This window comes from Penicillium paradoxum, assembly GCF_028828445.1.
Source record: "Penicillium paradoxum strain IBT 22861 chromosome Unknown utg000005l_segment0_segment0, whole genome shotgun sequence".
NCBI lineage: Eukaryota > Fungi > Ascomycota > Eurotiomycetes > Eurotiales > Aspergillaceae > Penicillium > Penicillium paradoxum.
The window spans coordinates 274,015-294,839 of NW_026643183.1; the positions used below are offsets into that span (position 1 = coordinate 274,015).

Sequence of the window (20,825 nt, forward strand, 5' to 3'; positions counted from 1 at the left end):
GCCACCAATGGTGTGCTTAACTACAGCACGGAAAAAAAAAAAAAAAAAAAGAATGAAATCCGTTAAGGCGTGACTGTTGTTGAAATTAAGTAGGGCGCCCCTCATCACCTGATAACGCGTAGAACGCGCCCGCGTTGGGGTATCCCCATTATCTCCGACTGTCATGACACTTTTCTTATTTGCGATGCCACTCTATAAACACCACACACCTTTCACATTTCACAAACATCTAGACCAGCACGATGGCCGGTGAGCCTAAGCCAGCTCAAAAGCGCCCACGCCTCCCTTTCAAACCTCCCAGTCGCACAACCAGTGCGGGACCATCCAAAGCAAAGCCAAAACAACCCAGCACAAAAGCATCAGCATCTACAACGGCACCCAAAATAACAAAAAACAAACCTACAACCCAAAGCAAATCCACAAGCCTTGGGAAACGCCCCCGAGCTGAATCTCCAGCTGATGCCAATGCCGTCTCTGAATCTGGATCAGAGTCGGACTCTGATGGATCGAGCCGCAGTCGCTCGCGTTCACTCTCTCAAGAGCCGGACTACATCCTCGCTGAAATAACAACTACACATCAAGAAGAGGACGTGACGTTCAGCGACCCCAAAATACCATCCAAATTGCTTACACGATTGCTGCACCAGCATTTTCAGAATGAAAAGACGAAGGTTGCGAAGGACGCCAATAACGTTGTGGCTAAGTATGTCGATGTCTTTGTGAGGGAAGCCATCGCCCGGGCTGCTTATGAGAGGGCCGAGTCCGAAGGAACTGCTGGGGGAAGGGGTGTTAGGGGTGGGTTCCTCGAGGTAAGTCTTCAATTCTCTTTACTGTGAAATTGGACGCGCGCATACTGATTGATCCCAAAGGTCGAAGATCTCGAGAAAATGGCGCCGCAGCTCACGATGGATTTCTAGCATTTCCCTTGATCCTACAAGGGGTTATGGTTACGGCGTTGGTTCGGTTTCATCATGTCATATTGGCTATTGTTTATTTATTGAGATACCACAGCAGAAAGCATGCAAGACATTTTCGTTTCTCTCTCTCCGATATTTTTCAAGCACAAGAAGCCCTCAAAAGCGAGATGTCGCGTGGGTTCACATACTCAGGCGGCTTTCCGACGGTGTGATCCTCCACAAAAGGTGGAACTGCTCCGAAGCCATTGGCATTGTGAAATAGAGCAATATCTCTGTTGACTCTCTTCGACAGCCATGCATTCGCCGCATAGGCCGTGTTCTTCTTGCTGAGATGGACAACAGCGACGGGGAGTTTGTTCTGCTCGGGCAGATGGCCTAGCTTGGCGTCGTATGTTGTATGGCAGATATCGAAGACGAAGAAAACTCGCGTCTGCCACTTTTGTGCAGCTATCAGCCTTGTTGTTGGGTGCACTTCTTGTGGGATATAGAGATGACTCGACTTGAGGAGGCGGATGGCTTTGGGTAGAAGAGCCTCTGGGTTGTTATGCGCTTTCGATATCTGAGAGCTCCGGTGCGAGACGATGACTAGAACCCGGAGAGGGTTTCCGTGGGACATTGTAGGCTATCGTTGTGAATAGTCCCCTTCTGTCTCTTTGGATAGTCCTTCACCAGAACAACGAGAAGAATATGTGAATTGTCTCTATCTCTCTATTTTGTCTTTGCTAGACAGCACGCTACTACATGAAAATAACTCAGGGTCTTTGACCGGTGTTTAAATATTTTTCCCCTGCTGATACACGGGGGGCAAAGTTCGGTGTCTTAGTTGGACTGAATGCTAACCTTCCAATGCCCGATAGTCTGGGTCGTTGGAACCGAAATGTTTACCAGGAAATGGTCGTCTGCCATTGCCTCAAATTCCATGTAATGCTGACAGCCACGTATAAAGGACTCGAGGTTCAGCTGGACATCAACGCTGCTGGGTACCTGGTGACTGGGTTGTAAGTCGGGATGGCACTCGTAGGCCAGTCTGACATGGAATTGTGTACCACGTAACAAAACCGTATACATCGGAGATGGTAAAACATTCCAGAATCAAAAAGCGCAGAGTCTCAGTACGATTTAAACCAAGGCCCGTCAGCAAGAATGTCTATCGCCGAGGTCGTGTGTAATTGCTCGAAGGCGGTGGCTCGTGGATTTTCTCCCCCGTGTTTTGCTTCTTCAACGCGTCAAGCCCGCCTCAGAAGACAAATCTTTTCGCGATGAATGATGAGACGACCTCCTTGCTCACTGAGCATTTCAGTTACACACCCCTAGTAAGTCAATCTAGCCCGATCCGCATTGAATGCTGTACGCGCGACCTGCAACTTAGGACCCACCCCTTGCGACTAGGCACATCGCTGACAGCTCCGTAGTCTCTTATAGACGACATTATCAATTCGATCAACAATTTGATTTACCAAGCCATCTCGAGCTTGGAAGCTGGACTGCTCAATACTCCCCCGGAACGGCTTGGCTTCTCCCATGACAGCAGCGGTCCCAGCATCGCGGAAACAGACGAGGACGGCAATGTGGTTTATCCCGAGGCGAAGCTAGAGATCGAGAATGGATTGCATCAGCTCGAGACGTTGCTTGAGGCCAATGTCGATAAGGCCTTCGACAAGTTCGAGATCTATGTGCTGCGCAATATTCTCACGGTGCCTGGCGATTTGCTCTCCTGGGTGCGGTTGAAGCATTACGAGGTATGTCGGGTTACTTCCGAATCTGTTCAAATAAATATGAACGGGAAAGTGTTAATGCACCTTGCTCTAGGGTCTCTCCTTCGAATCCTCACCGGACACGCCGACACCGGAAACCATCCACGCGCAACGCAAGAAATTGTTCGAGACGAAGAAACTGAACCGGTCGCTCAAAGAGGAACGCGCCCGAAACGATGCAGTCATCTCACAATTGCAATCTATCCTGTCAACAGTCAAGACGGCGAAGGTGAATGGCGTGCCCGTGGCGACCGAAAACAAGCCACTGGATTTGTCCTTCTTGACATCCAACCCAGCCGCACGCCAGCTTCGTGTCGGCGTCGATGCTGGGCCAAATGCCAAACCCACGCCTCTCACGACGAACACCACTTTCATTCTCTCGCAGCTACCCGCGCTGCAGACGACACTCGAACAGCTCCGGCCGAAATTGGCATCCCTGCCCAATGCAACGGTGCCAATGGAGACCAAGTCGAAGCGCGACGAGAGGAAGGAATACATTGAGAGCAGGATTCGACTACATCTCGAGCGAGCCGGTCAGCTTGCTATGGGTGACGACGGTAACCCAGTCGTCGCAGGCCGCAGAATCGACATTAGAGAGGCTCATGCCCTGGAGAGCGTGGCCAACATGCTTACGCAAGACAAGTCTGTGTAAGAGGACGTGCATGTGAGAAATGTTTGGATCTACAACTCTATTTTTGAATATGTACTGGTCGCTTTTTTTTAAGACCAAGAGATGCTCCATGTCTCCTGGGTCTTTCTGAAGGGAACAACGTCAATCTTGTCTGACTGAAGGATCTCCGAGATCTTCTCGCCCTTCTTATCGATGGTGATGAATTCCTTCTGCTCCTCAGGGAGACCATAGAAGGCCCGTCCGAACTTGCTCATAAAGCCCTCGACGATTTCTGGCGTGATATCTTCCTCCTTGAGGACACCGTTGTCGCAGGCCTGCTCGAAGGCATCGACGACAACCTGTGTGGTGTATGGCTGAGTGAAAACACCGGCAGCAATCTTCTCGCCACCACGCTTGGAGGCAGACGGGTGCGGGGCACTATCGGAGCCAAAGAAGAACTTGGGGTTACCTGAAACAGCGGCACGGAGAAGGGCGTCGCGATCGGCCGGGGTCTTGGCAACGGGCTTGCAGAAGCAGAATGGGTCACCAGCCCAGGAGTCGATGATGATGGATAGATGATGAGCTGTGATAGTACCGGAAACAGTGGGGCCGCACTTCTTCACAGCCTCCACAGCCGCGGCTGTGGTGCAGTGCTCCAAGATAATGCGCAGCTTGGGGAACTTGGAGTGCAGCTCGAAGAGCTTGGGAAGGAACCGCTCCTCCGCAGACAGGACCGTCACGTCGCCTCCGGAGGGGCTTTCTCCGTGCAGGTTCAGAATCATGTTTTGCCGCTCCATCTCCTCGAACACGGGATAGAACTGCGTGTAGTCAACCACACCGGAGGAGGAGTTGGTCGTCACACCAGCCGGGTAACTCTTGACACCGGTGATGCCGCGCTTCTTAGCTTCGATAATGGTCTCCGGGGTCACAGTCTCGTGGAGGTACAGCGACATCAGGAAGTTGACGTTTGGCTCGAGGGCTTGCAGGCGCTTCTGGTAGTCCAATGCACGGTCGACGGTCGTGATGGGTGGCACAAGGTTGGGCTATTGAGGTTGTTAGACATAGCTCAGAAAGACCCATTTTCCCGAGCAAAACAAAATATCCCCTTACCATAACGAAAACGGTGTTCACACCTCCCTGTCGGATAGTGGGAGTCACCAAATCCATCATTGGACCCTCACGAAGATGGACTATATTTGGTCAGCTTGCTGCATCTATCATGCATCAGTTCTCTCCCCGGAATTGTTTAGTACCATGGAAGTCGGCCGAGGCGGGGAGCTTGACTCCCTGTAGCTTAGAGAGAGGCATTCTGTGTATTTGATAACTCGTCAGTCCAGATATTTGAATTGAGTCTAATTGCAAAGCCTGGAGTATCCTTGCAGTTATGTTCAAAGGCGGGAGTCGATCTTCACTTTTGCCCCGCGGTTTTTCCCAGGTTCTGCCGGGGGGCGGTGGCAACCCCGGTTCCCCGCCATCGACTCCATTTTCCCTCAAAAGAGATCAACATGTTCATCAGCGAAATTGTCTTTGGGATTATGAGAAATAGATCCGGGAATAAGGATTTTCTCATCTCACCCGCAGCATTCCCTCTGCAGGGATGTTTTATCTCAAACTCCCTACAGAGTACGGGGTACTCTGTACTATGTGCAGTGGCACCTCTGGGGTAGTACTCGGAGAGGGACATGATATACAAGAGAACGAGGCCTAGATCTATTCATCAGATGCATGGGTTCCCCGAATAAGCACGACCAGGATGTGTGTTCCTGAATCCCCGTTGCCGCTGGTGGCCCCTGCTACATACAATGCTCGGCGCTTCGCCGCCGCCTATCAGAGGCCATAACCGTCACGCCCCCACACAAGATTTGGATATCTAGGAAACGAATCAGATCTATCTCTCCGTTGTTGGTCTGATGCAGATCCGGCTCAGATTCTATATTTGGGTCTGCTAGGCGCTTCGACGGTGTCCGTCCAACGATATCTCTGCCAAGTCTGCATGTTGGCGCCGAGACATTTTATGCTTCGATGTACTCCGTCCAACCCCAGTCCCAAGACCATCGTTTTACACTGCTGGGTGGTCCTGGAAATCTAAATTATGAGCCTAGGGCGAATCAGCACGGTCGCCTTCCCACCGAGGCGCCCTGCCTGTCTTTATCCAGTAATTTGGGCTGAATATCGTCTTCAGGGCACGCGCTCATTCGGCATTCTCAATTGTGATGGCAGGGCGCTCGCTAAGCCAGTAGCTAAAGCAAATTTAGGATCATCTTTTGACGAACATACATATCCCACCTGATCTCCGGTATCGATTATTCAAGATCAAGTTGGTTGAAAATAATACCTTCCCTTGTCTTTTTATCGCCCCTGAGGGGATTCTTCGTTCTTTCATATTCACTCCTGGGGGTATCCTTGCCGGGCAAGGTCGTTACACACAATTTCTCGACTATTGTTTCTCAGCTCACGCCCAACGACATTCTTTCTCTCATCATGACCTCAAACTCGTCCCTTGCCGGATCAGGCACCGCTTATTCTTCAGACATGGAAGAATCATCATTTCTGAAACGTAGTCGTGTCATTCACTTTGCACGGCTCGGTTTATCCTTCTTGACCTTCAGCATCGCTATTGCTGTCGTAGCATGCGAAGCCCCACCCTTGCGGCATTACAAAAATACCTCCCAATGGGCGAGTGCTGGTCTCGCACTGTGGCCTTTGAACTTCGATCTCCGCCCCACAGTTGCAGCCATTGCCTGTGGATGCATAATTGCCTTCTTGAACCTGGCTTACATTGCCGCTGCGCTCCTACCATCTGTGAGTTCCACCTCTCCTACTGGATATGTGACTACATTTGATATCATCTACTAACCCACATTCAAGCCGCACTCCCGCATCAAGTCTATCAACATCTACGCATCAGCCTCAGCCTTTGCTGGATTTGTAACCGCCCTAGTCGGCATCCTGTTTATCATCTACCTACCCTCTTCGGAATATCCCGCAGGTTTCAGCAAGAATGAAACTCTCCACAGCTGGACTTGCAGGTGGCAGAACGGGACAAGTAGTACCAAGAGTCCCCGTCACTTTAATCGTGACTGTATCAATACTCGTGCCGGGTTTGTCTTGCTGTGTGTACTTGTTGGAATGGAGGTCCTGATGGGCCTTGTTGCTGCTGCAGGAATGTGGTTGCAGCGGGATGTTTCTCGTCGTCGTGAAGCGCAGTTCCAACTTGAGAAATTGGAGGTTGCCACCAAGCATGTGTACCGGAATTGATGGGAGGCTGTGGTTGAAGATTGCCCGAGGATCTAGGGCCTTGTGAGCGTGGCGTTGGTGTCTTGATCTACCTGTATGAAATGATTTGTTACTACTATGTTGAATGGGAAGCATGTATTTGTGGATATCTATGCTGGGCATAGACTGATTGCGAATTGAATTTCCACCATTTTCATAATTGGAGGCTGGTCTCATTCTATGGTTATATCGCAAAAGCTTCAATGAAAATATGTAAAGAGCCGCTCTCAGCTTAAATATGACTTTGTTTTGGAGCCCGCATCTTCAAAATGCAATCCCTAATCCCAACCCCACGAGAGCCAACCAACTGCCAGCTGAATTCGCCGCCGCTGCCCCCTCCGATGGACTCGTCGACTTCTCGTGGGCACTTAAAGTTGGTGTCGGTGTAGCAGTAGTGGTAGCTATAGTATAATCTGTCTCGGTCGGTTGTGCGGCATTAGAGCCAGGACGAGTCCATGAGGGTGCAACGGTGGTCAATCCCACATCGTATGCATTCGCAGTGGCGCAATCATTCATGCTGAGGACTTGAGCGGCAGACCGTGCTGGGTCATCATCGGAGCAGTCTACATAACAACTATTTAGTTATGTCAGCACTCTGAGTTCAATCTTTGTATGGGATAACTCGTTGAAAGGTAGGGTCAGTCACTTACTTGGCGATATTTGCAGCGCCTGAACATTTGCAATCCCAGTCACTTTCGGAACATTGCGTGAATTTTACTTTCATGGCTGCGACGCATGAATCTACAAGTCTATTGCTGGTAAGTACCCACTCTTTAGGATCAAATATCATTGGGGGCTGAGAAGCTTACTTCTGAGAAGCACAATATGAGTTGCTGTTTGTGTTTGCAGATGTGGGCGTGCCATCTTGAGCGGCGACAAGGGTAGCTGATACAGCGAGGAGGAGAGAAATCTGAGTGGTAAGGAGATGCATCTTGAAGAAAGAAACGTATGTCTTAGTAGGTGGTGTAGGTCAAATCTGGGGATTTAGACTTCCAACAAGTATATTATACCCTCTAGGGGCGAAAGCCCAGGTTTTACACGTTACATCATCGAGTACAATGGAACCATTCGTCTTTCACGTTGTATCTATCTATTCCTGGCTGACAGGTGGAGTCTGAGGAAAGTCCCCACGTGGAAAAGTGCCTTGATTCAGGCTCTGTCCGCGCAGGCACTATACATGAGGTCAAGCCCAAGTGCTTGAACTCTACCTGTATAAACTTACATGAGATACACAGATCATACCGTTAGTTAGTTCATGTTGTAGAGACTTATATTCATAAAACGGAGTGTGTTGGGCTAATATGCTACCCCCACAGGCAATACGGTATCCTAAGGAGGATCTTCAACCCAGAGGATTCTAGCCCAAAACGGTGTCTCTGGGCCCAGTTAAACTTGCAAGTAACCATATAAATAGATGACAAGATGCTCTGTCGACATCATGACTTTTTTCGACGTCGCATTCCGGATCGGGATTACATTCCTTGATTCCCCTGGTTTTGTTGGCCAATGGCCGACTCCATAGAGCCGCATTAGGAATGTTCGAAGCGTGTACCTGAGAAGATCCAGGGCCATTGATTGGGCTACATAAAGATATGCATCAGATTGATTTCATAATAAATGACATATAAAGATGTTGAAATACGCATTATGGCTGATACTCGCCTTTACGGATATGATTAGCGAAGACCACCTCCCGAACTCACTAAGTGACCGTAAGTAGAGCACTTATATCCTCGTAGGGCAAATTTCATCGAGGCACCAGATGAATGGGTCTTACATGTTCATGCTCACAACGATTGTTATCAAAAATCTTCATCGTCTCCCACCAGGGTCACTGGCGATTTGTGATTATATCGAGCATAGCTCATGTGCTCGACGTACTGGCCCCACCAACCCCAATCATATCAACCTTGGAACGTAACCAACCCTCACTCAAAGTGTCATCCTCGACTGCCCGCGGTAATGAGAATGAAGAACAAATCCACTTGAAGATAAAGAATCACGAAGTACATTTAGGGTGTTGCCGGGTGATCTGCGGAAATCGGGTTTCCCTCGATGCCGAGCCGATTCGGGCTGCCTCCGGTGGAGCCGAACCAAAAAGATTCTGTTCCAGTGGAGTAGAACTGGCAAAAAATGATGACCGACGCAGGGATCGAACCTGCAATCTCTTGATTCGTAGTCAAGCGCCTTGCCATTGGGCCAGCCGGCCTTGTTGTATTCAGTTGCCATAATGTGTACTAAGTTCGGCAACCCAGTCTCTCCGAGTCTCAGGCATAATGGTATCATCGCCAGCCATCGCCAGCCACTTGAAGGCGGCGTGGAGGTCATGATATAACCCTGAATAGATATCGTTGAGGGGGACTCAAGATAAATGATCGGAAACTCATAGCCTGATATTTGTCGGGGGAAAGAAACCCTGGAACAGAAGTCGAAACAAAGTGTCGCCCAGACGGCGCTAAGACCTCTAGGGCTCATGCAAGGGACTTGAACACGACTATCACGTTGAGATACAGTACCATGGGGGACTTTTTGGAAGTAGTCATTGCAGCGAATGGGCTCGTTATTCCTCGGCCTTGAATCAGAGGTGTTGCTTAGTGCTAGTGAGGGAGGGAATTGAATGTAGGTATGTTAAGTAGACTTTGGCTATCTGCCGATGTGAGCATCATTGTAACTTGTGAAGCCGTGGATGCAAAGAGTTGGGTTGCGTTAAACAACAGCGATATGTCATCAGGCGGCTGTACAATATAGAAGTGAATACATGTAATAAATATATGTAGCATGTATGCAATGCAAAACTCAATCGAGTGTTGATAACAGAAGCTACAATGGCTGAGGGAATAGTCTCAATACAACCAATCACTAGCCAAGAAGTAGTCATAAGAAACAGGCACAGCAATTTCAAAATACCACCGACATAAGGCGGGGAAGATACCTACGTGTCTACATGTAGGAAAGTGATGTTCTGCACGTGATTGCATTTTCGTTATGTCGCAGCCAATGAACTCCCCTTCTCCGATAACGACCACACCGCCTCTGGCAGAACCTTATCGCCCTTCGAGACGCGCCGTCATTTGAGATCTTCTCTTGTCAAAACCATCCACAGCAAAACACATTGAAAATGGCAAAGGCTGCTGTGCCAATTACTGAGGATCCTGATGAGGAGGCCTATGATTCTGCTGAAGATGAGGATTTTGAGCTAGACGCCGCACAGGATGACTCCGATTTATCTTCCGACGCCGATGAGGCCGTGGAACCCGCAAAGAAGAAGCGCAAGACAGTCACTCAGCCACAAATCCCGGAAGCGGAGGAGCTTGACTCTGGAGATGAGGCCACTATCACGAAAGCGAGAGAGAAGAAAGACAAGAAGCGCAAGGGAAAGAAACCGAAGGGCAAACACGCCCGCGACAGCGACTCAGACGAGGACATCGACATTGACGATGAAGAAGGAGGGGCCGGGGGATTCGTGCGAACACGCGCAATGAGACAGCACATGTGAGTTTTCTTCATCGCAAAGCAGTTTTGCGATCAACACAATTCCCTTCTCCACATAATCTCTCATTTGCTTGCTATCTGATGCTAATATAGATTTCCCCCGCAGACAAGAAGAACGGCGCAAACCGCTAGCCAAAATTGATGGCGCAACCGTGGATGTCGACGCTTTATGGGAGCAGATGAATGCCCCTCAAAGCTACACCGGCCTGCAGACACCCCAAACCCAGCAGCCAACCGAACCCACTGCAGCTGAACCAACAGGCGAATTGAAAGCACAGGAACAGGTTGCCGGAGATGCCGAACACAAGACGGGACCCGCCGATGAGATGATCAAAATTAAGCGCACCTACAAGTTTGCCGGAGAGTGGACTACCGAAGAGAAGCTAGTGTCCAAACACTCGGCAGAGGCCAAGGTGTTTTTGGCAAGCGGGGAGAACGTCGAGTACACAAAGGAGGATGCTGCGGCTGCAACTCGTGCGCGTGGCCTGCAGCGACCGCTCCGCAAGTACTCCCGATTTGACCCCAACCCGCCCGGTTCAATTAAGAAAAGCTGGGAGAAGCAGCCTGTGTCGGATGACAAGGACGCGCGCGGACCCAAGATCAATACCGTGGAGAAATCTCGACTCGACTGGGCCGAGTATGTCGACCAAGCCGGTATCAAAGACGAGTTGCGCACGCACAGCAAAGCCAAGGAGGGCTACATCGGTCGTATGGACTTCCTGGGTCGCATGGAAGACAAGAGGGAAGAAGAGAGACGATCTGCACGACGCAAGGGAATCTGAAAAGCAGCTCTCGTATGGAGTGCACTTGCTATCCAAAACCCTTCTACCGTTTGAGATCCCTTTCCCTCACTGTGTGCTCAAAGGACCTGGTTCCTTCCGATATTGTGGTATGAGGGAACCCCCCTGTGTCATATGAACAACCCCAGCAGCGATATCTTTCTTCGGTCAACAGCTTGATCGATTCCGCTTGAAAGGATGGCATCTGCCTCACCGACCCTCAACGCATGATGTGTTCTACATCCACTACATGGAAATATCAATGGCCGAAATGCATTCATAAAGATCGCTGGCATCTTGCCATCAAGACTTCTTGCTTCCAAAGGAGCAGATAATCTACGGGCCTGCCGCAGAACCACCGGTCTACATCTATATCCATTGAAACATCTGCAATCAATGCCATCGGCAATTGTTTCAGATTAACGAGAATTCGAATTTGCACTACCCACATGTACTTTAGCAATAATCCAGAGATACCATTCCAGCCCAAATTGCATATGCAAATTAAGAAACATAATCATGACTGAAACAGCAACCCCATTGTATATTTACTTGGGCACATACTTGATGCCACTGCTAGAGCAACCGGAGTTGGCAACTAAAAGGGACCAACTGTCAGAAAAGCACAAATCAAATAATCCGATGGTAAACTTACGCGAAGCAGCAGCCTTGTACGTCCCATCAACAGCATTGCCCTGGACGTTATAGAAATACCAAACCTGGTTCAACTTGCCACTCGAGCAGCCGAGGTAAACCTCCGCGCCGTGCATCTTCGTAAGGGCAGCCTGAATCTCCTTGGAAGTGTAGGTAACGGAGTTACTGGGGGTAATGCCAGCATCGGCAAGAGCCTGAAAGAGCCGTCAGCATCCCGACAGAAACGGATATCAAAACCCCATCACACGAAGGGTAAAGCGGGAAGGGGGAGCCTACCTGGTATGTATCCAGTCCCTGGAACAAATCAACCACCTTCTCAAAGTAATCACCCACTTCTTCCTGCGCCGAGTAGCCGGAATAGCAGCTCGGCTCGATAGTGTTGATACAAGTACCGTGCTTGTTCCACTCGTGCGCCCAGAATGACTGGTTGTCCCCGTCGATATCCACCCAGTACTCGTCCATGTAGTCGACGAGCTGACTGCGGCCTTGCGCCTGCAGGATCGCTGTGATGTTGCTGTACGACCGCGACGAGTCGCAGCTTGACTCGTATGTGCCGTCGCAGTTGTCAGGCCTGGGGGTGGGTTTAGTTCCCTTGTATATTCTCTTGTGAGGGATGTGGGATATCACTATACGTACCACAGACCGTGGATGGTCCATGAGTCGTCGGGTCCAGTTGATGGGCTGGTGTCCCAGAATTGAGTCAATAGGAGGGCGCCGCCTGGATAGTTGAAGCAGCAGGTGGGGGTTGTCGAGGAGCTCACGCAGCTGTACGCGGTGTCGGTCCCGCAGGCTTCCAGGGAGGCGGTTGTGCCGCTGACCAGGGTCATTGCTGCCAGAGCGAGCATGCCCGCTGAGGGTTTGGGGGACATGTTGGGATATATATTGGAATAGTAAGAATTGATGAATTGGAGAGAAATGGAAGAGGACGATCCACGAGTTTATAGTTTTTTTTCCTCACCCTATGTTAAAAGCAGCCATGTTTCGACATCAAACATAGGTGTAGGAGACATAATGCACATGCACCAGATAGCATGCTGATTTGGTTTCGGACGTCGCCGCGTATGCCTATCGTCTGAAGATGAAGTGACGTGAAGTACAGTAGTGCCGCTAGAAACGGGAGACGATCATCGGGCGGGGCATGTCGAGTACGGACTCTTCGCCAATGATGAAACAGAGACGCACAACGGGCTCTAGCGCTGAATCAGAGGCCGACGGTCTTCGTCTGAAGAAGACCGATGGGATGTTGAGGTTGCATTGTCCGCGGGCTGCTCCTTCGGATCTCCGACTGTCGATTTCAACCCCGCAAGATTGAACCTGCAGATCGCTCCAATCCTGGCAAACCAGAACACTAAGCCCGGGATACCGCAAGGGGGATACTCGTTTTATCTGAACTCTGGCGTTGCTTCGCTTAAAGACATGGTGTGAGAATTTCCCGAAGGTGGGATGACACGCTACTGGGTAGATTCTACGGGGTTTCTCTTCTGCGCCACTTCTGCAGGACGACAGTGCGTTCTCCACATAAGAAAACCCGTGCCAAATCGCTTGGATGGGAATGAAATTGAGGGAAATCTAGAAGCTATTCAGATAACAGAGGTTCCTGCTCGTCATCGGCCGGGGGAGGTCCTAGGCGAACGTGCCAAACGCCGATGACAGCAACAACAAAGAAGAGAGCGGCTTGCAAGAATGGGAGGCCTGTCCACGCATACCCAAGATGCATGCCTAGCCGGAACAGGTTGGCAAACAACGGACCCGAAATGAGTGTCCCTACGCCCTGCGCAATAGCAATTGCCGAGTACAAGGTGCCAACGTGATTGGGTGGTACCAGCGAAGTGGCCAGACTGCGTGTGTTGACCGAAAATGCCGAGCCGATAGATAAAAACACCACACCACCGATCAGGATGGCCGGTGTTGGGGCCGCAAAGACAACAGTGAACCCGATGATGGATAATACACCGGTGCCTTTGCTCATGAACTTGTCGCTATATTTCCCGTGGATATTCAGATGTTTAGCAGCTAGAACGGTTAGAGAGGGCATGATAAGCAAGTATGTCGCGAGCGCAATGATCCCACGCAGTGAGATCAAGAGACTGGCCTGTGCAATTGTTAGTATCTGGGGATGAAGTGAGAGAAAGGGCACATACACGACCAATGCTCCAGTCGAACTTCTTCGATACATATTGTAGAAGCAGGTTTGTGCACAGTCGGCTCATGATTGTGACAAACAGCACGAGGACCATTATACAGACGTTGGAATCACCCCAAATACAGCGTGTTGACTCGATGAAATCACGAACTTGTTGGGTAAGCTCTTGCAAGATCGGTTTCTTACTCGGGGACTGTGACTGCCCGTTTTCATCATTTTGCTCTGAGCTGTCTAGGTTGACCCGCGGCGATTTTCTGGTTGGGAGGGTTTCCGGGAGGAACAAGATTGGAATACTTCCCACCAAGATCATGCATAGTGATAGTATATAGGGGAGCATTGGACCAAATGTCATCAGGTAGGCACTCAATGGTGTGGCCAAGACCTCTGCAATCTGGACGCAAGACTGTAACCGGAACAATGCAGTTGCTCTGTAGATGGGTTAGATTTGCACAGAAAGGCTCGCGACATGACAGTACCTTTCATCTTCGGAAAAAACATCGGTGACTATGACCAAGGAAATGGCTGTGACCACTTGTTCGCCACCGCCAATGATTTTGAAGACAGATGATAACCAGACCATCCGAAGAGGCAGGACATTGGAAAACAGACCTAACAGAGAGGCAATCAGTAAAGCATCCAAGGCAACCCCGGAATAATCCACCCACAAACTATTCTCATCCAAACCTCCGCAAGCAGTATGCCAATGATACAAAGATATAAGATAGGTTTCCGCCCCCACCTATCCGAGAGAATACCGTATGGAAGTGCGAGCAGAAGACCTGCGTTGGCAAAGCATCAGCCTCCACGCATCACTATATCGTATATTGTAGAGTTCCCATACCAGGCAGCACATCAAAAGTCTCGCGGTATCCTATCACGAGGGCCAATTCGCCCTGCACGGCCTCTGATTTACATGGATTGGACCCCGGAGGCCCCAGAGTGCCGTTCCCCGCCTTGTGGAGATCGGCCTGGTAGTTTCGACAGATGATATCTTCAAACACCGCCAGCTGCGGTGCAGCCGACATGTAGAACCCAAAATCGGCAGTGAGCAAGAATATAGCACACACGATAGAGATAAAGAATTTCCTCGGGTGCTGGGCTCGTGGTCTGGCGTGTGAGCCCAATAGGGGCTCTGTTTCGGCAGGCATCGTGTCCGCCGTGAAAGGAGTTGGGCTATTATATTTCAGCGCAGACGGGGGATCCCTCGTGGTTAAGAAGGAGGGTTCCTAGACATCAGGGATGAAATGTAGAGAAAAGGAATTGCCCCGTAAATTGCTGCCTTTGCTTATGCGAATGTCCCAGTCCAATGGCCGTTGGAGACCGTTGGCGTCCTTCGGCCCCCCGCTAATTTCCTTTGTTGAGCAATCGTCTATACATCCTTCCCTTCTTTTCTAAAGACGGATCCTCAATTTCGATTTTACCATTGTTCTCGGTTTCTTATTCCGATTGTTCTTTTTGGAAAATCCTGTCCCATTCTGCTGGTGTTCTGGAGGAAGATGCTCGGCATTCGTTATCTCTAGAGTCGGGGCTCGGAGCTCGGGTTCGGAGTTCGGGGCTCGAACTGACTCTCCAATGGACATGTAAGACGCCTTGATTTTCCTGTCATTTTCAGCCTCACAGGAATTGATCTCATTGCGCAGAGATCCGTGGCACAATATCCTGGAGCAGCGTCAACCTTCAGGTCCTGCCCGAGATCGTGCGAGGGCTGTTGTGCACCCGAATCAGCATGAACACTTGGCCCAAAAACAACCTGGCGTGCAGTGCAACCAGCCACATGACCTGTCTGCGGCTCTCGTTTAAGTCCGAGGTGCATCTGTCCATCCAGAGCACATAGTGAAACAGGCATCTTCCCAACAGGAACACACCCCTTCATGATACTTACCATCGGCCTGATAACGCATGAGCCAGTCTGTCCTTCAATACATTGACTCTTGACATTCATTAGCGCATGCATATTCTCTCTCCGTCATGAACTACCGGTACAGGGAAAATGTTCGATTACAAATTGCGACGCCACCCGAAGCTTCAATCGTCACCTCGCAGGACAAAAGTACCTATCGAGTTTTGTTGATTTGAATACGAAGTCCTCCGTACTCCGTACTCTGTGCATGTGCCCAATCTGCAATTTCCCGTCGCGCCTTCTGCGTGTGCCCGAAACTTCTCCTTGGGATTCCAAAGCCAGCCGCCGTGTTAGAGAGGGACCGAGTCTGCATCAAAATCAGGAGACATATCCAGACCCCGGGGAGTTTCTTCGGGGAATTAACTTTGGTTTCATTTTTTTCACTTTTCTTTATGTTCGCTGTTCTGGTGCATAACCCGAGTGGGCAATGGAGGTCCCTCTGTTCGAACCTAACCACGCAAACCAACCGAAAGGGACATGTACTGGAATTCAATCAGTGTATCTTCGCCGGGTGGGTTTACTGCACGCCGCATTGTACTGATCGAGTGAATTCATTGGAAGTAAACTCTAGGGCTAATGTTTCGTACTCCGTATGACAAACCAAAATCATAGGAAGCTCGCGGAGCTCATTCGACCTGGGACTCTTAACTCAATGCGATCCTACTAACTCAGGAGCGCTCGGTTTGGTTTCAATTCGACTAGGTGTACAGATCAAATGGAATCAACAGTAAACGCGACATAAAAAGTCCATTCTCGTGAAGCTGCCTAGGTGGTTATGGTTGGTGAACGAGCTAATCTTGAATATCCGAGTAGAATGGATAAGCTCCGTTTTACCATCTCATTCCGTCTGAACTCTCCATTTAAAGCTGTTCCTTCGTTCTGAGTTGTCAAAGGTTCCAAATTCCCCCAGATTCTTGAATTATCTTGATATAGAATCAAGAATTTCCTCACCCAGGAGTGGTGCAGGCTACTTGTCGATCTTGTCACTTATCCCTTCTCCGCTGACTTATTCGTCATCCTTCAACAACCATGCCGGGACTTGAATTGGGCTAGCATCGGATCCCAAGGAGTGAATAGATTTCTTGTCAAGGCTGGGGTTGTTTCGCAGGAAAGATTCCAAAGCCTATGCACCGGGTTTCCAGCCACCCGCTTGCCAAATCTTGCTTTGCGGAGTGTAAGTCAATGTTCCTAGCAGTTGCTTTGTGGCTCGAAGTTCACCAGTTAGCGACTCGGTCCAGGTCTTGGTCCATTGGAGGGTTCTAAGGGTTCTCTTAAGGGCTCGGTCCTGTTCGTCTCGAACTGATTCGGGGGAGCATGTGTCTGTTTGGTGTTGCTTCAAATCCTCGGATTCTGTTTTGTTTTACCGAAGCCCATGTGATATGCTAAAACTACATGAACAACCCGAAAGGTCTTTTAGAGCTCTAGCAGTCCTAATTCCACGCACTGAGATATGTCTGCTTTTCTGTTGAATATATCCATATGAAGCGAGGCGTGCTTATTGAGGCCCCGTTGCTCAAATCTCAAGATGGTAGGCGAGCAAGATGGAGCTGGCAGGCTAAGGGGCCTTCGTTTGCGGCTGACCTTTGAACGCGAGCCTCATTGATGTGGGAAAGCATAGGCAAGCAGTAGATCGAGCGTCCAACGAATGCTGGCTTCATTAAGTGAACTTTTGGAACGAGTGGCATCAGCTTTCGTTTAGACCCTCTTAAGCTCGGTCGGGGTCGGAATAGAAGGGACATGCGCAAGCTCATCGTCTTCTTGGGTTGCTCTTAGATGAAGTATCTCCTCGACTTGCTTAGTATCAAGGTCGCCGACGGCGAGGGTTGGCAGCTTCTGAGGTTTCCTTCGTGAGCCATAATACTTTTCTCTAAGTTCGTCTTGAGTCAGGCGACCGTCAAGGAAGTCTTGTGTCATGGTCAACACCTGCTGAAGTTCATTGTGCTGGGCCTTGAAAATGAGAATGAAGACCTTTTGTCGAACGTTGAATCTTGACGGCATGATGGTTTGACTTGGAGGATTAGGTGAATGGGAAATATACCGCCGTTTAAACAGGACACTGTCGCATTCAATAGATCATTGTTTGTAATGGTGAAAATGTGTCCACCCGTGTGACAAACCTCTTTACCCCAGAGCGAGATGTGGATTGTTTCCACCGAGATATGAATGCTTGATTATAGGCATTCGAATCTCTACATGGTGAAACTGGTTGATGTGTCCACAATTACCACGGGGGTGGTAATTGAAGTGTTTTTGGAAGCGTGGTCTTAAGATATCATGCGGAGGCCGGTGGTGGAGTGACAGACAATGACATCGATCTAAATTGAGTCAGTTGATTGTGCTCCCACGGTACTAGGTCTGAGTGTTCACCTTGGGTCATATCAAGTATTTGTGATTCGAGATTTGTAATCGGCAGTCTTCAAAAGTGATGTGAGATTCAACCACATTAGAATGCCACCCGACATCATGTCGTGACTCCCAAGCATATGGGCAATGGGTGAGAAGCAACGGTCACAAAGACCTGCCCGCCTTTTTTGTGCCCAAGCACGTCAAAGAATATTGATGGAAATGAGGAAAGCGAGGTTAACAATGATAGTCGATTGTTGTGGTTGGATGAAGAGAGGAGACCAGTGGGATGAGACAAGCCCGATGGACTTGGTGGCTGGGGGCTGGGGGCTGGGGGCTGAGGGCTGGGGGCCGGAGTCACCGCCCCGACGACCGCCCCGACAAACGTTGACAGACTTCCAAGGCGCTCCATTTCCTCTATACAATTCCTACTTCTGCCATTTATCTAAGGAATACCTAGGCCGTTATCATTAAAGTCTGATGATATATCGTATATACTGAGCACCTTACTTGAACACCCTACTATCGTTTCTGGCTAACAGTGTTTAGACTATCAAAATCCGGACAAGGCCTCATTCTTCATCCGTTGTGCATCTGCCAGGGACATGCTAGCAGAGCCATGATGGTAATAAGAGATTCTACCTCTGTTACCCTCGAATTCAAAGGAATACATCTATCTTTTGAGGTAGAACAGTCCCCATGCAAACCGGGTGTGATTGATCTGGGACTCAACTATCGAAAATCTCGGCCAGTTGGCCCGCTAGCCACCACGTCCTGGATAGGTTCAACCAGTTCCACCGTAAAGTGGACAACTCGAGAGATATTAAGCGAGAATATCACTCCAAAATCATCTTGCGAGCTCGTATTATCTCTGGATAGCGAGCTTGGGTGTGGCATAATCCCCATCGATGAGAATTGACAATCACTTCGACACCTATATCAAACGACATATAACGATCCAAGGCGCGATGTGGTCTTTCGGTCGAGTCTTCTGAGGCGAATAGATCATCAACTCTTGGAGTATAATGGATCTCTGGGCCATTCAGGGTCCAGTGATTTTCCTCGGATCTTATTGAAGATGATCGAAGAGATGTCGAGGCTAGGGCTGGCAGTCTCTGGGATATATTCGATGGACGACGGTGTATTGGTGATGATAGCTGACTCGTTTGTATCCTTCGGACTGGAAGTTGCGGAAACATAGTGGACAGTTGCATTAAGAGCAGGTAGAAATTACTATATTAAAAACGAGGTTCCAACCATGGCATGTCAGAAGATATACCATGTTTGTTGAGGTAGTCACAGCCTATCAGTTGTGTAGTCCTACAGACTCCCTGGTCATTCTCCGTATTGCTGGGGTTTCTTCGATCTCAAATCTTCAGACATTGGTGCCTAGTTATATCAAATGATACCTTGGTCACCAGCAATGAGCTCAACAGACAGTCATGAGTTGGAGCATATTCTTTGACGTCTCTTAATGTCTTGACTGAAGCCACATCCCACGTATTCGTCGGAAGTTCAGGCTTTCGAGGCAGTTTTAGTAGACGCGGCTGATGCCGGCAAAGCAAATGCTGGCCTGCGGGAAATGAACTGAAGCTTGTGCGTTTACCGTTCAAAACTTCTCCTAAAGCTTCGTCCTTGATACCTACGTCGGTCATTTTCGTGTCTGTGGACCGTGAAAACCTATGTATTAAATGAATAATGGTGAAGAGCTGTGTCGAAAAATGTAGACCGAAGATAAAACCTCTGTGTCTACGGGTTATGTGTTTGTGGATCACCGAATATATATCTACGTTCAAGGCTAACATAAGTTCATATATGAAAAGAGAATAGACAAAGACGTTGGTTAACGAGTAATATGAATGTGTCTACTGCTACACATAGATAATCACTCCCTGTGCAAGCGCTATCAAGTCCTGACGAACTAGTTCTGTCGATAGTTCCCAACCCAGTGGATGCCGTAGCAACCGGCACACCACATACACATCTACGGAATCAACAATAAACACCTGTAAGGCCTGAGTCACTCTAGCATTGCCGATAGACTCTCCACCAAGCCCACCAAGTACCACACTGACCCTTACTACCCAACTCAGCTGATACTGATGTCATCGCATTAGAGTTACGCACTATAGCTTCCTCAGGCCAATCTAGCCCAGGCCAACATCTCTGCCTAGAAACCTACACCAACCGCTTACTCCCAAGAACTCTCGTCGGCGACCGTGCCCAGCCCAAAGATACACAGACCGCGATAATCAAGACATGAACAATATAGCGCAACCCTCGCGAGTCAATGATCCGCGTCACAGGGCATTCATCCCAAGCTCGCGTCATGACCCTGTCTCAATTTAACCCGACAATCGCGAATCTAATACGGAGTGCACAGTATGAATACTCAACACGACCCATGCTTCCACGGAGTTCGCGGCTTTGGCAATATGTGGGTTCAAATGAACTGAAACCAAATAACAGCATGTAGGTTTCTCACGGTCGACGAGGTACCTTTGGCCAGGCGCAAGGGCCCAAATATATGATATCATCCAAGATTCCCAGCGATCAGCCCCCTCCCACTACCACCAATCAGAACTCGATCGACCCCCACGGCACCAGGTTAGACATGGTAGGTGCTCTGCAGGGCTGCTGCAAATCACCCATGCCTGACATTCTCCAGATAGTTCGATGTGCAGGGCCGATCCGGTGCTAATTGGAGGCACCTTGAGTCTAGCTCTTGGGAGATCATGGCCCACCATCCTGTATTAGGTGCTTCACTAGTATGGTTACATAAGATTGTGCGAGCGGCGATGCATAGTTCATCTAGAATCCAATTTGGAACCAAGCAGGTCGGTGTAATTGCGCTGGTATGTGATACAGGCAGCATTATTGCACCGCTGCATCTTTGGGACACTGTATGGAGCAAGGCTTTCCTTGTTTTTCCTTGTTTTTTCCTTGGTTTTGTTTTT

General features: G+C 49.4%; 10 protein-coding genes across 10 annotated transcripts; 4 read left to right on the forward strand and 6 right to left on the reverse strand.

The window, feature by feature from the left end:
* Nucleotides 1-242: 242 nt before the first annotated feature.
* Nucleotides 243-917, forward strand: N7457_005150 (CENP-X/MHF2 family protein; the record flags this gene model as incomplete). Its single annotated transcript, XM_057176195.1, has 2 exons — nucleotides 243-809; nucleotides 870-917. 2 exons carry the CDS (start codon nucleotides 243-245, stop codon nucleotides 915-917), a joined length of 615 nt encoding a protein of 204 aa, XP_057030497.1.
* A 139-nt stretch (nucleotides 918-1,056) lies between these two features.
* N7457_005151 (uncharacterized protein) lies at nucleotides 1,057-1,533 on the reverse strand (the record flags this gene model as incomplete). Its single annotated transcript, XM_057176196.1, has 1 exon — nucleotides 1,057-1,533. The coding sequence occupies one exon, from the start codon at nucleotides 1,531-1,533 to the stop codon at nucleotides 1,057-1,059; it is 477 nt and encodes a 158-aa protein (XP_057030498.1).
* Nucleotides 1,534-2,176: 643 nt separating this feature from the next.
* On the forward strand, nucleotides 2,177-3,323 carry N7457_005152 (MIND complex subunit MTW1; the record flags this gene model as incomplete). The annotated part of the gene is made up of 3 exons (XM_057176197.1): nucleotides 2,177-2,230; nucleotides 2,330-2,656; nucleotides 2,727-3,323. The coding sequence occupies 3 exons, from the start codon at nucleotides 2,177-2,179 to the stop codon at nucleotides 3,321-3,323; spliced, it is 978 nt and encodes a 325-aa protein (XP_057030499.1).
* Nucleotides 3,324-3,391: 68 nt separating this feature from the next.
* On the reverse strand, nucleotides 3,392-4,589 carry N7457_005153 (dihydroorotase; the record flags this gene model as incomplete). Its single annotated transcript, XM_057176198.1, has 3 exons — nucleotides 3,392-4,324; nucleotides 4,392-4,471; nucleotides 4,535-4,589. 3 exons carry the CDS (start codon nucleotides 4,587-4,589, stop codon nucleotides 3,392-3,394), a joined length of 1,068 nt encoding a protein of 355 aa, XP_057030500.1.
* A 1,173-nt stretch (nucleotides 4,590-5,762) lies between these two features.
* On the forward strand, nucleotides 5,763-6,539 carry N7457_005154 (uncharacterized protein; the record flags this gene model as incomplete). Its single annotated transcript, XM_057176199.1, has 2 exons — nucleotides 5,763-6,083; nucleotides 6,150-6,539. The coding sequence occupies 2 exons, from the start codon at nucleotides 5,763-5,765 to the stop codon at nucleotides 6,537-6,539; spliced, it is 711 nt and encodes a 236-aa protein (XP_057030501.1).
* Nucleotides 6,540-6,821: 282 nt separating this feature from the next.
* N7457_005155 (GPI anchored serine-threonine rich protein) lies at nucleotides 6,822-7,488 on the reverse strand (the record flags this gene model as incomplete). The annotated part of the gene is made up of 3 exons (XM_057176200.1): nucleotides 6,822-7,131; nucleotides 7,208-7,306; nucleotides 7,367-7,488. 3 exons carry the CDS (start codon nucleotides 7,486-7,488, stop codon nucleotides 6,822-6,824), a joined length of 531 nt encoding a protein of 176 aa, XP_057030502.1.
* Nucleotides 7,489-9,675: 2,187 nt separating this feature from the next.
* On the forward strand, nucleotides 9,676-10,831 carry swc5 (putative Swr1p complex component (Swc5); the record flags this gene model as incomplete). Its single annotated transcript, XM_057176201.1, has 2 exons — nucleotides 9,676-10,049; nucleotides 10,156-10,831. The coding sequence occupies 2 exons, from the start codon at nucleotides 9,676-9,678 to the stop codon at nucleotides 10,829-10,831; spliced, it is 1,050 nt and encodes a 349-aa protein (XP_057030503.1).
* A 545-nt stretch (nucleotides 10,832-11,376) lies between these two features.
* Nucleotides 11,377-12,351, reverse strand: N7457_005157 (T2 family ribonuclease; the record flags this gene model as incomplete). Its single annotated transcript, XM_057176202.1, has 4 exons — nucleotides 11,377-11,426; nucleotides 11,484-11,676; nucleotides 11,759-12,053; nucleotides 12,119-12,351. 4 exons carry the CDS (start codon nucleotides 12,349-12,351, stop codon nucleotides 11,377-11,379), a joined length of 771 nt encoding a protein of 256 aa, XP_057030504.1.
* A 707-nt stretch (nucleotides 12,352-13,058) lies between these two features.
* Nucleotides 13,059-14,797, reverse strand: N7457_005158 (MFS transporter; the record flags this gene model as incomplete). The annotated part of the gene is made up of 5 exons (XM_057176203.1): nucleotides 13,059-13,574; nucleotides 13,624-14,053; nucleotides 14,102-14,234; nucleotides 14,291-14,404; nucleotides 14,467-14,797. Coding segments are annotated over 5 exons (1,524 nt in total), but the record flags the coding sequence as incomplete, so codon positions are not given.
* Nucleotides 14,798-17,220: 2,423 nt separating this feature from the next.
* N7457_005159 (uncharacterized protein) lies at nucleotides 17,221-17,523 on the reverse strand (the record flags this gene model as incomplete). The annotated part of the gene is made up of 1 exon (XM_057176204.1): nucleotides 17,221-17,523. One exon carries the CDS (start codon nucleotides 17,521-17,523, stop codon nucleotides 17,221-17,223), a length of 303 nt encoding a protein of 100 aa, XP_057030506.1.
* Between the last annotated feature and the right edge of the window lie 3,302 nt (nucleotides 17,524-20,825).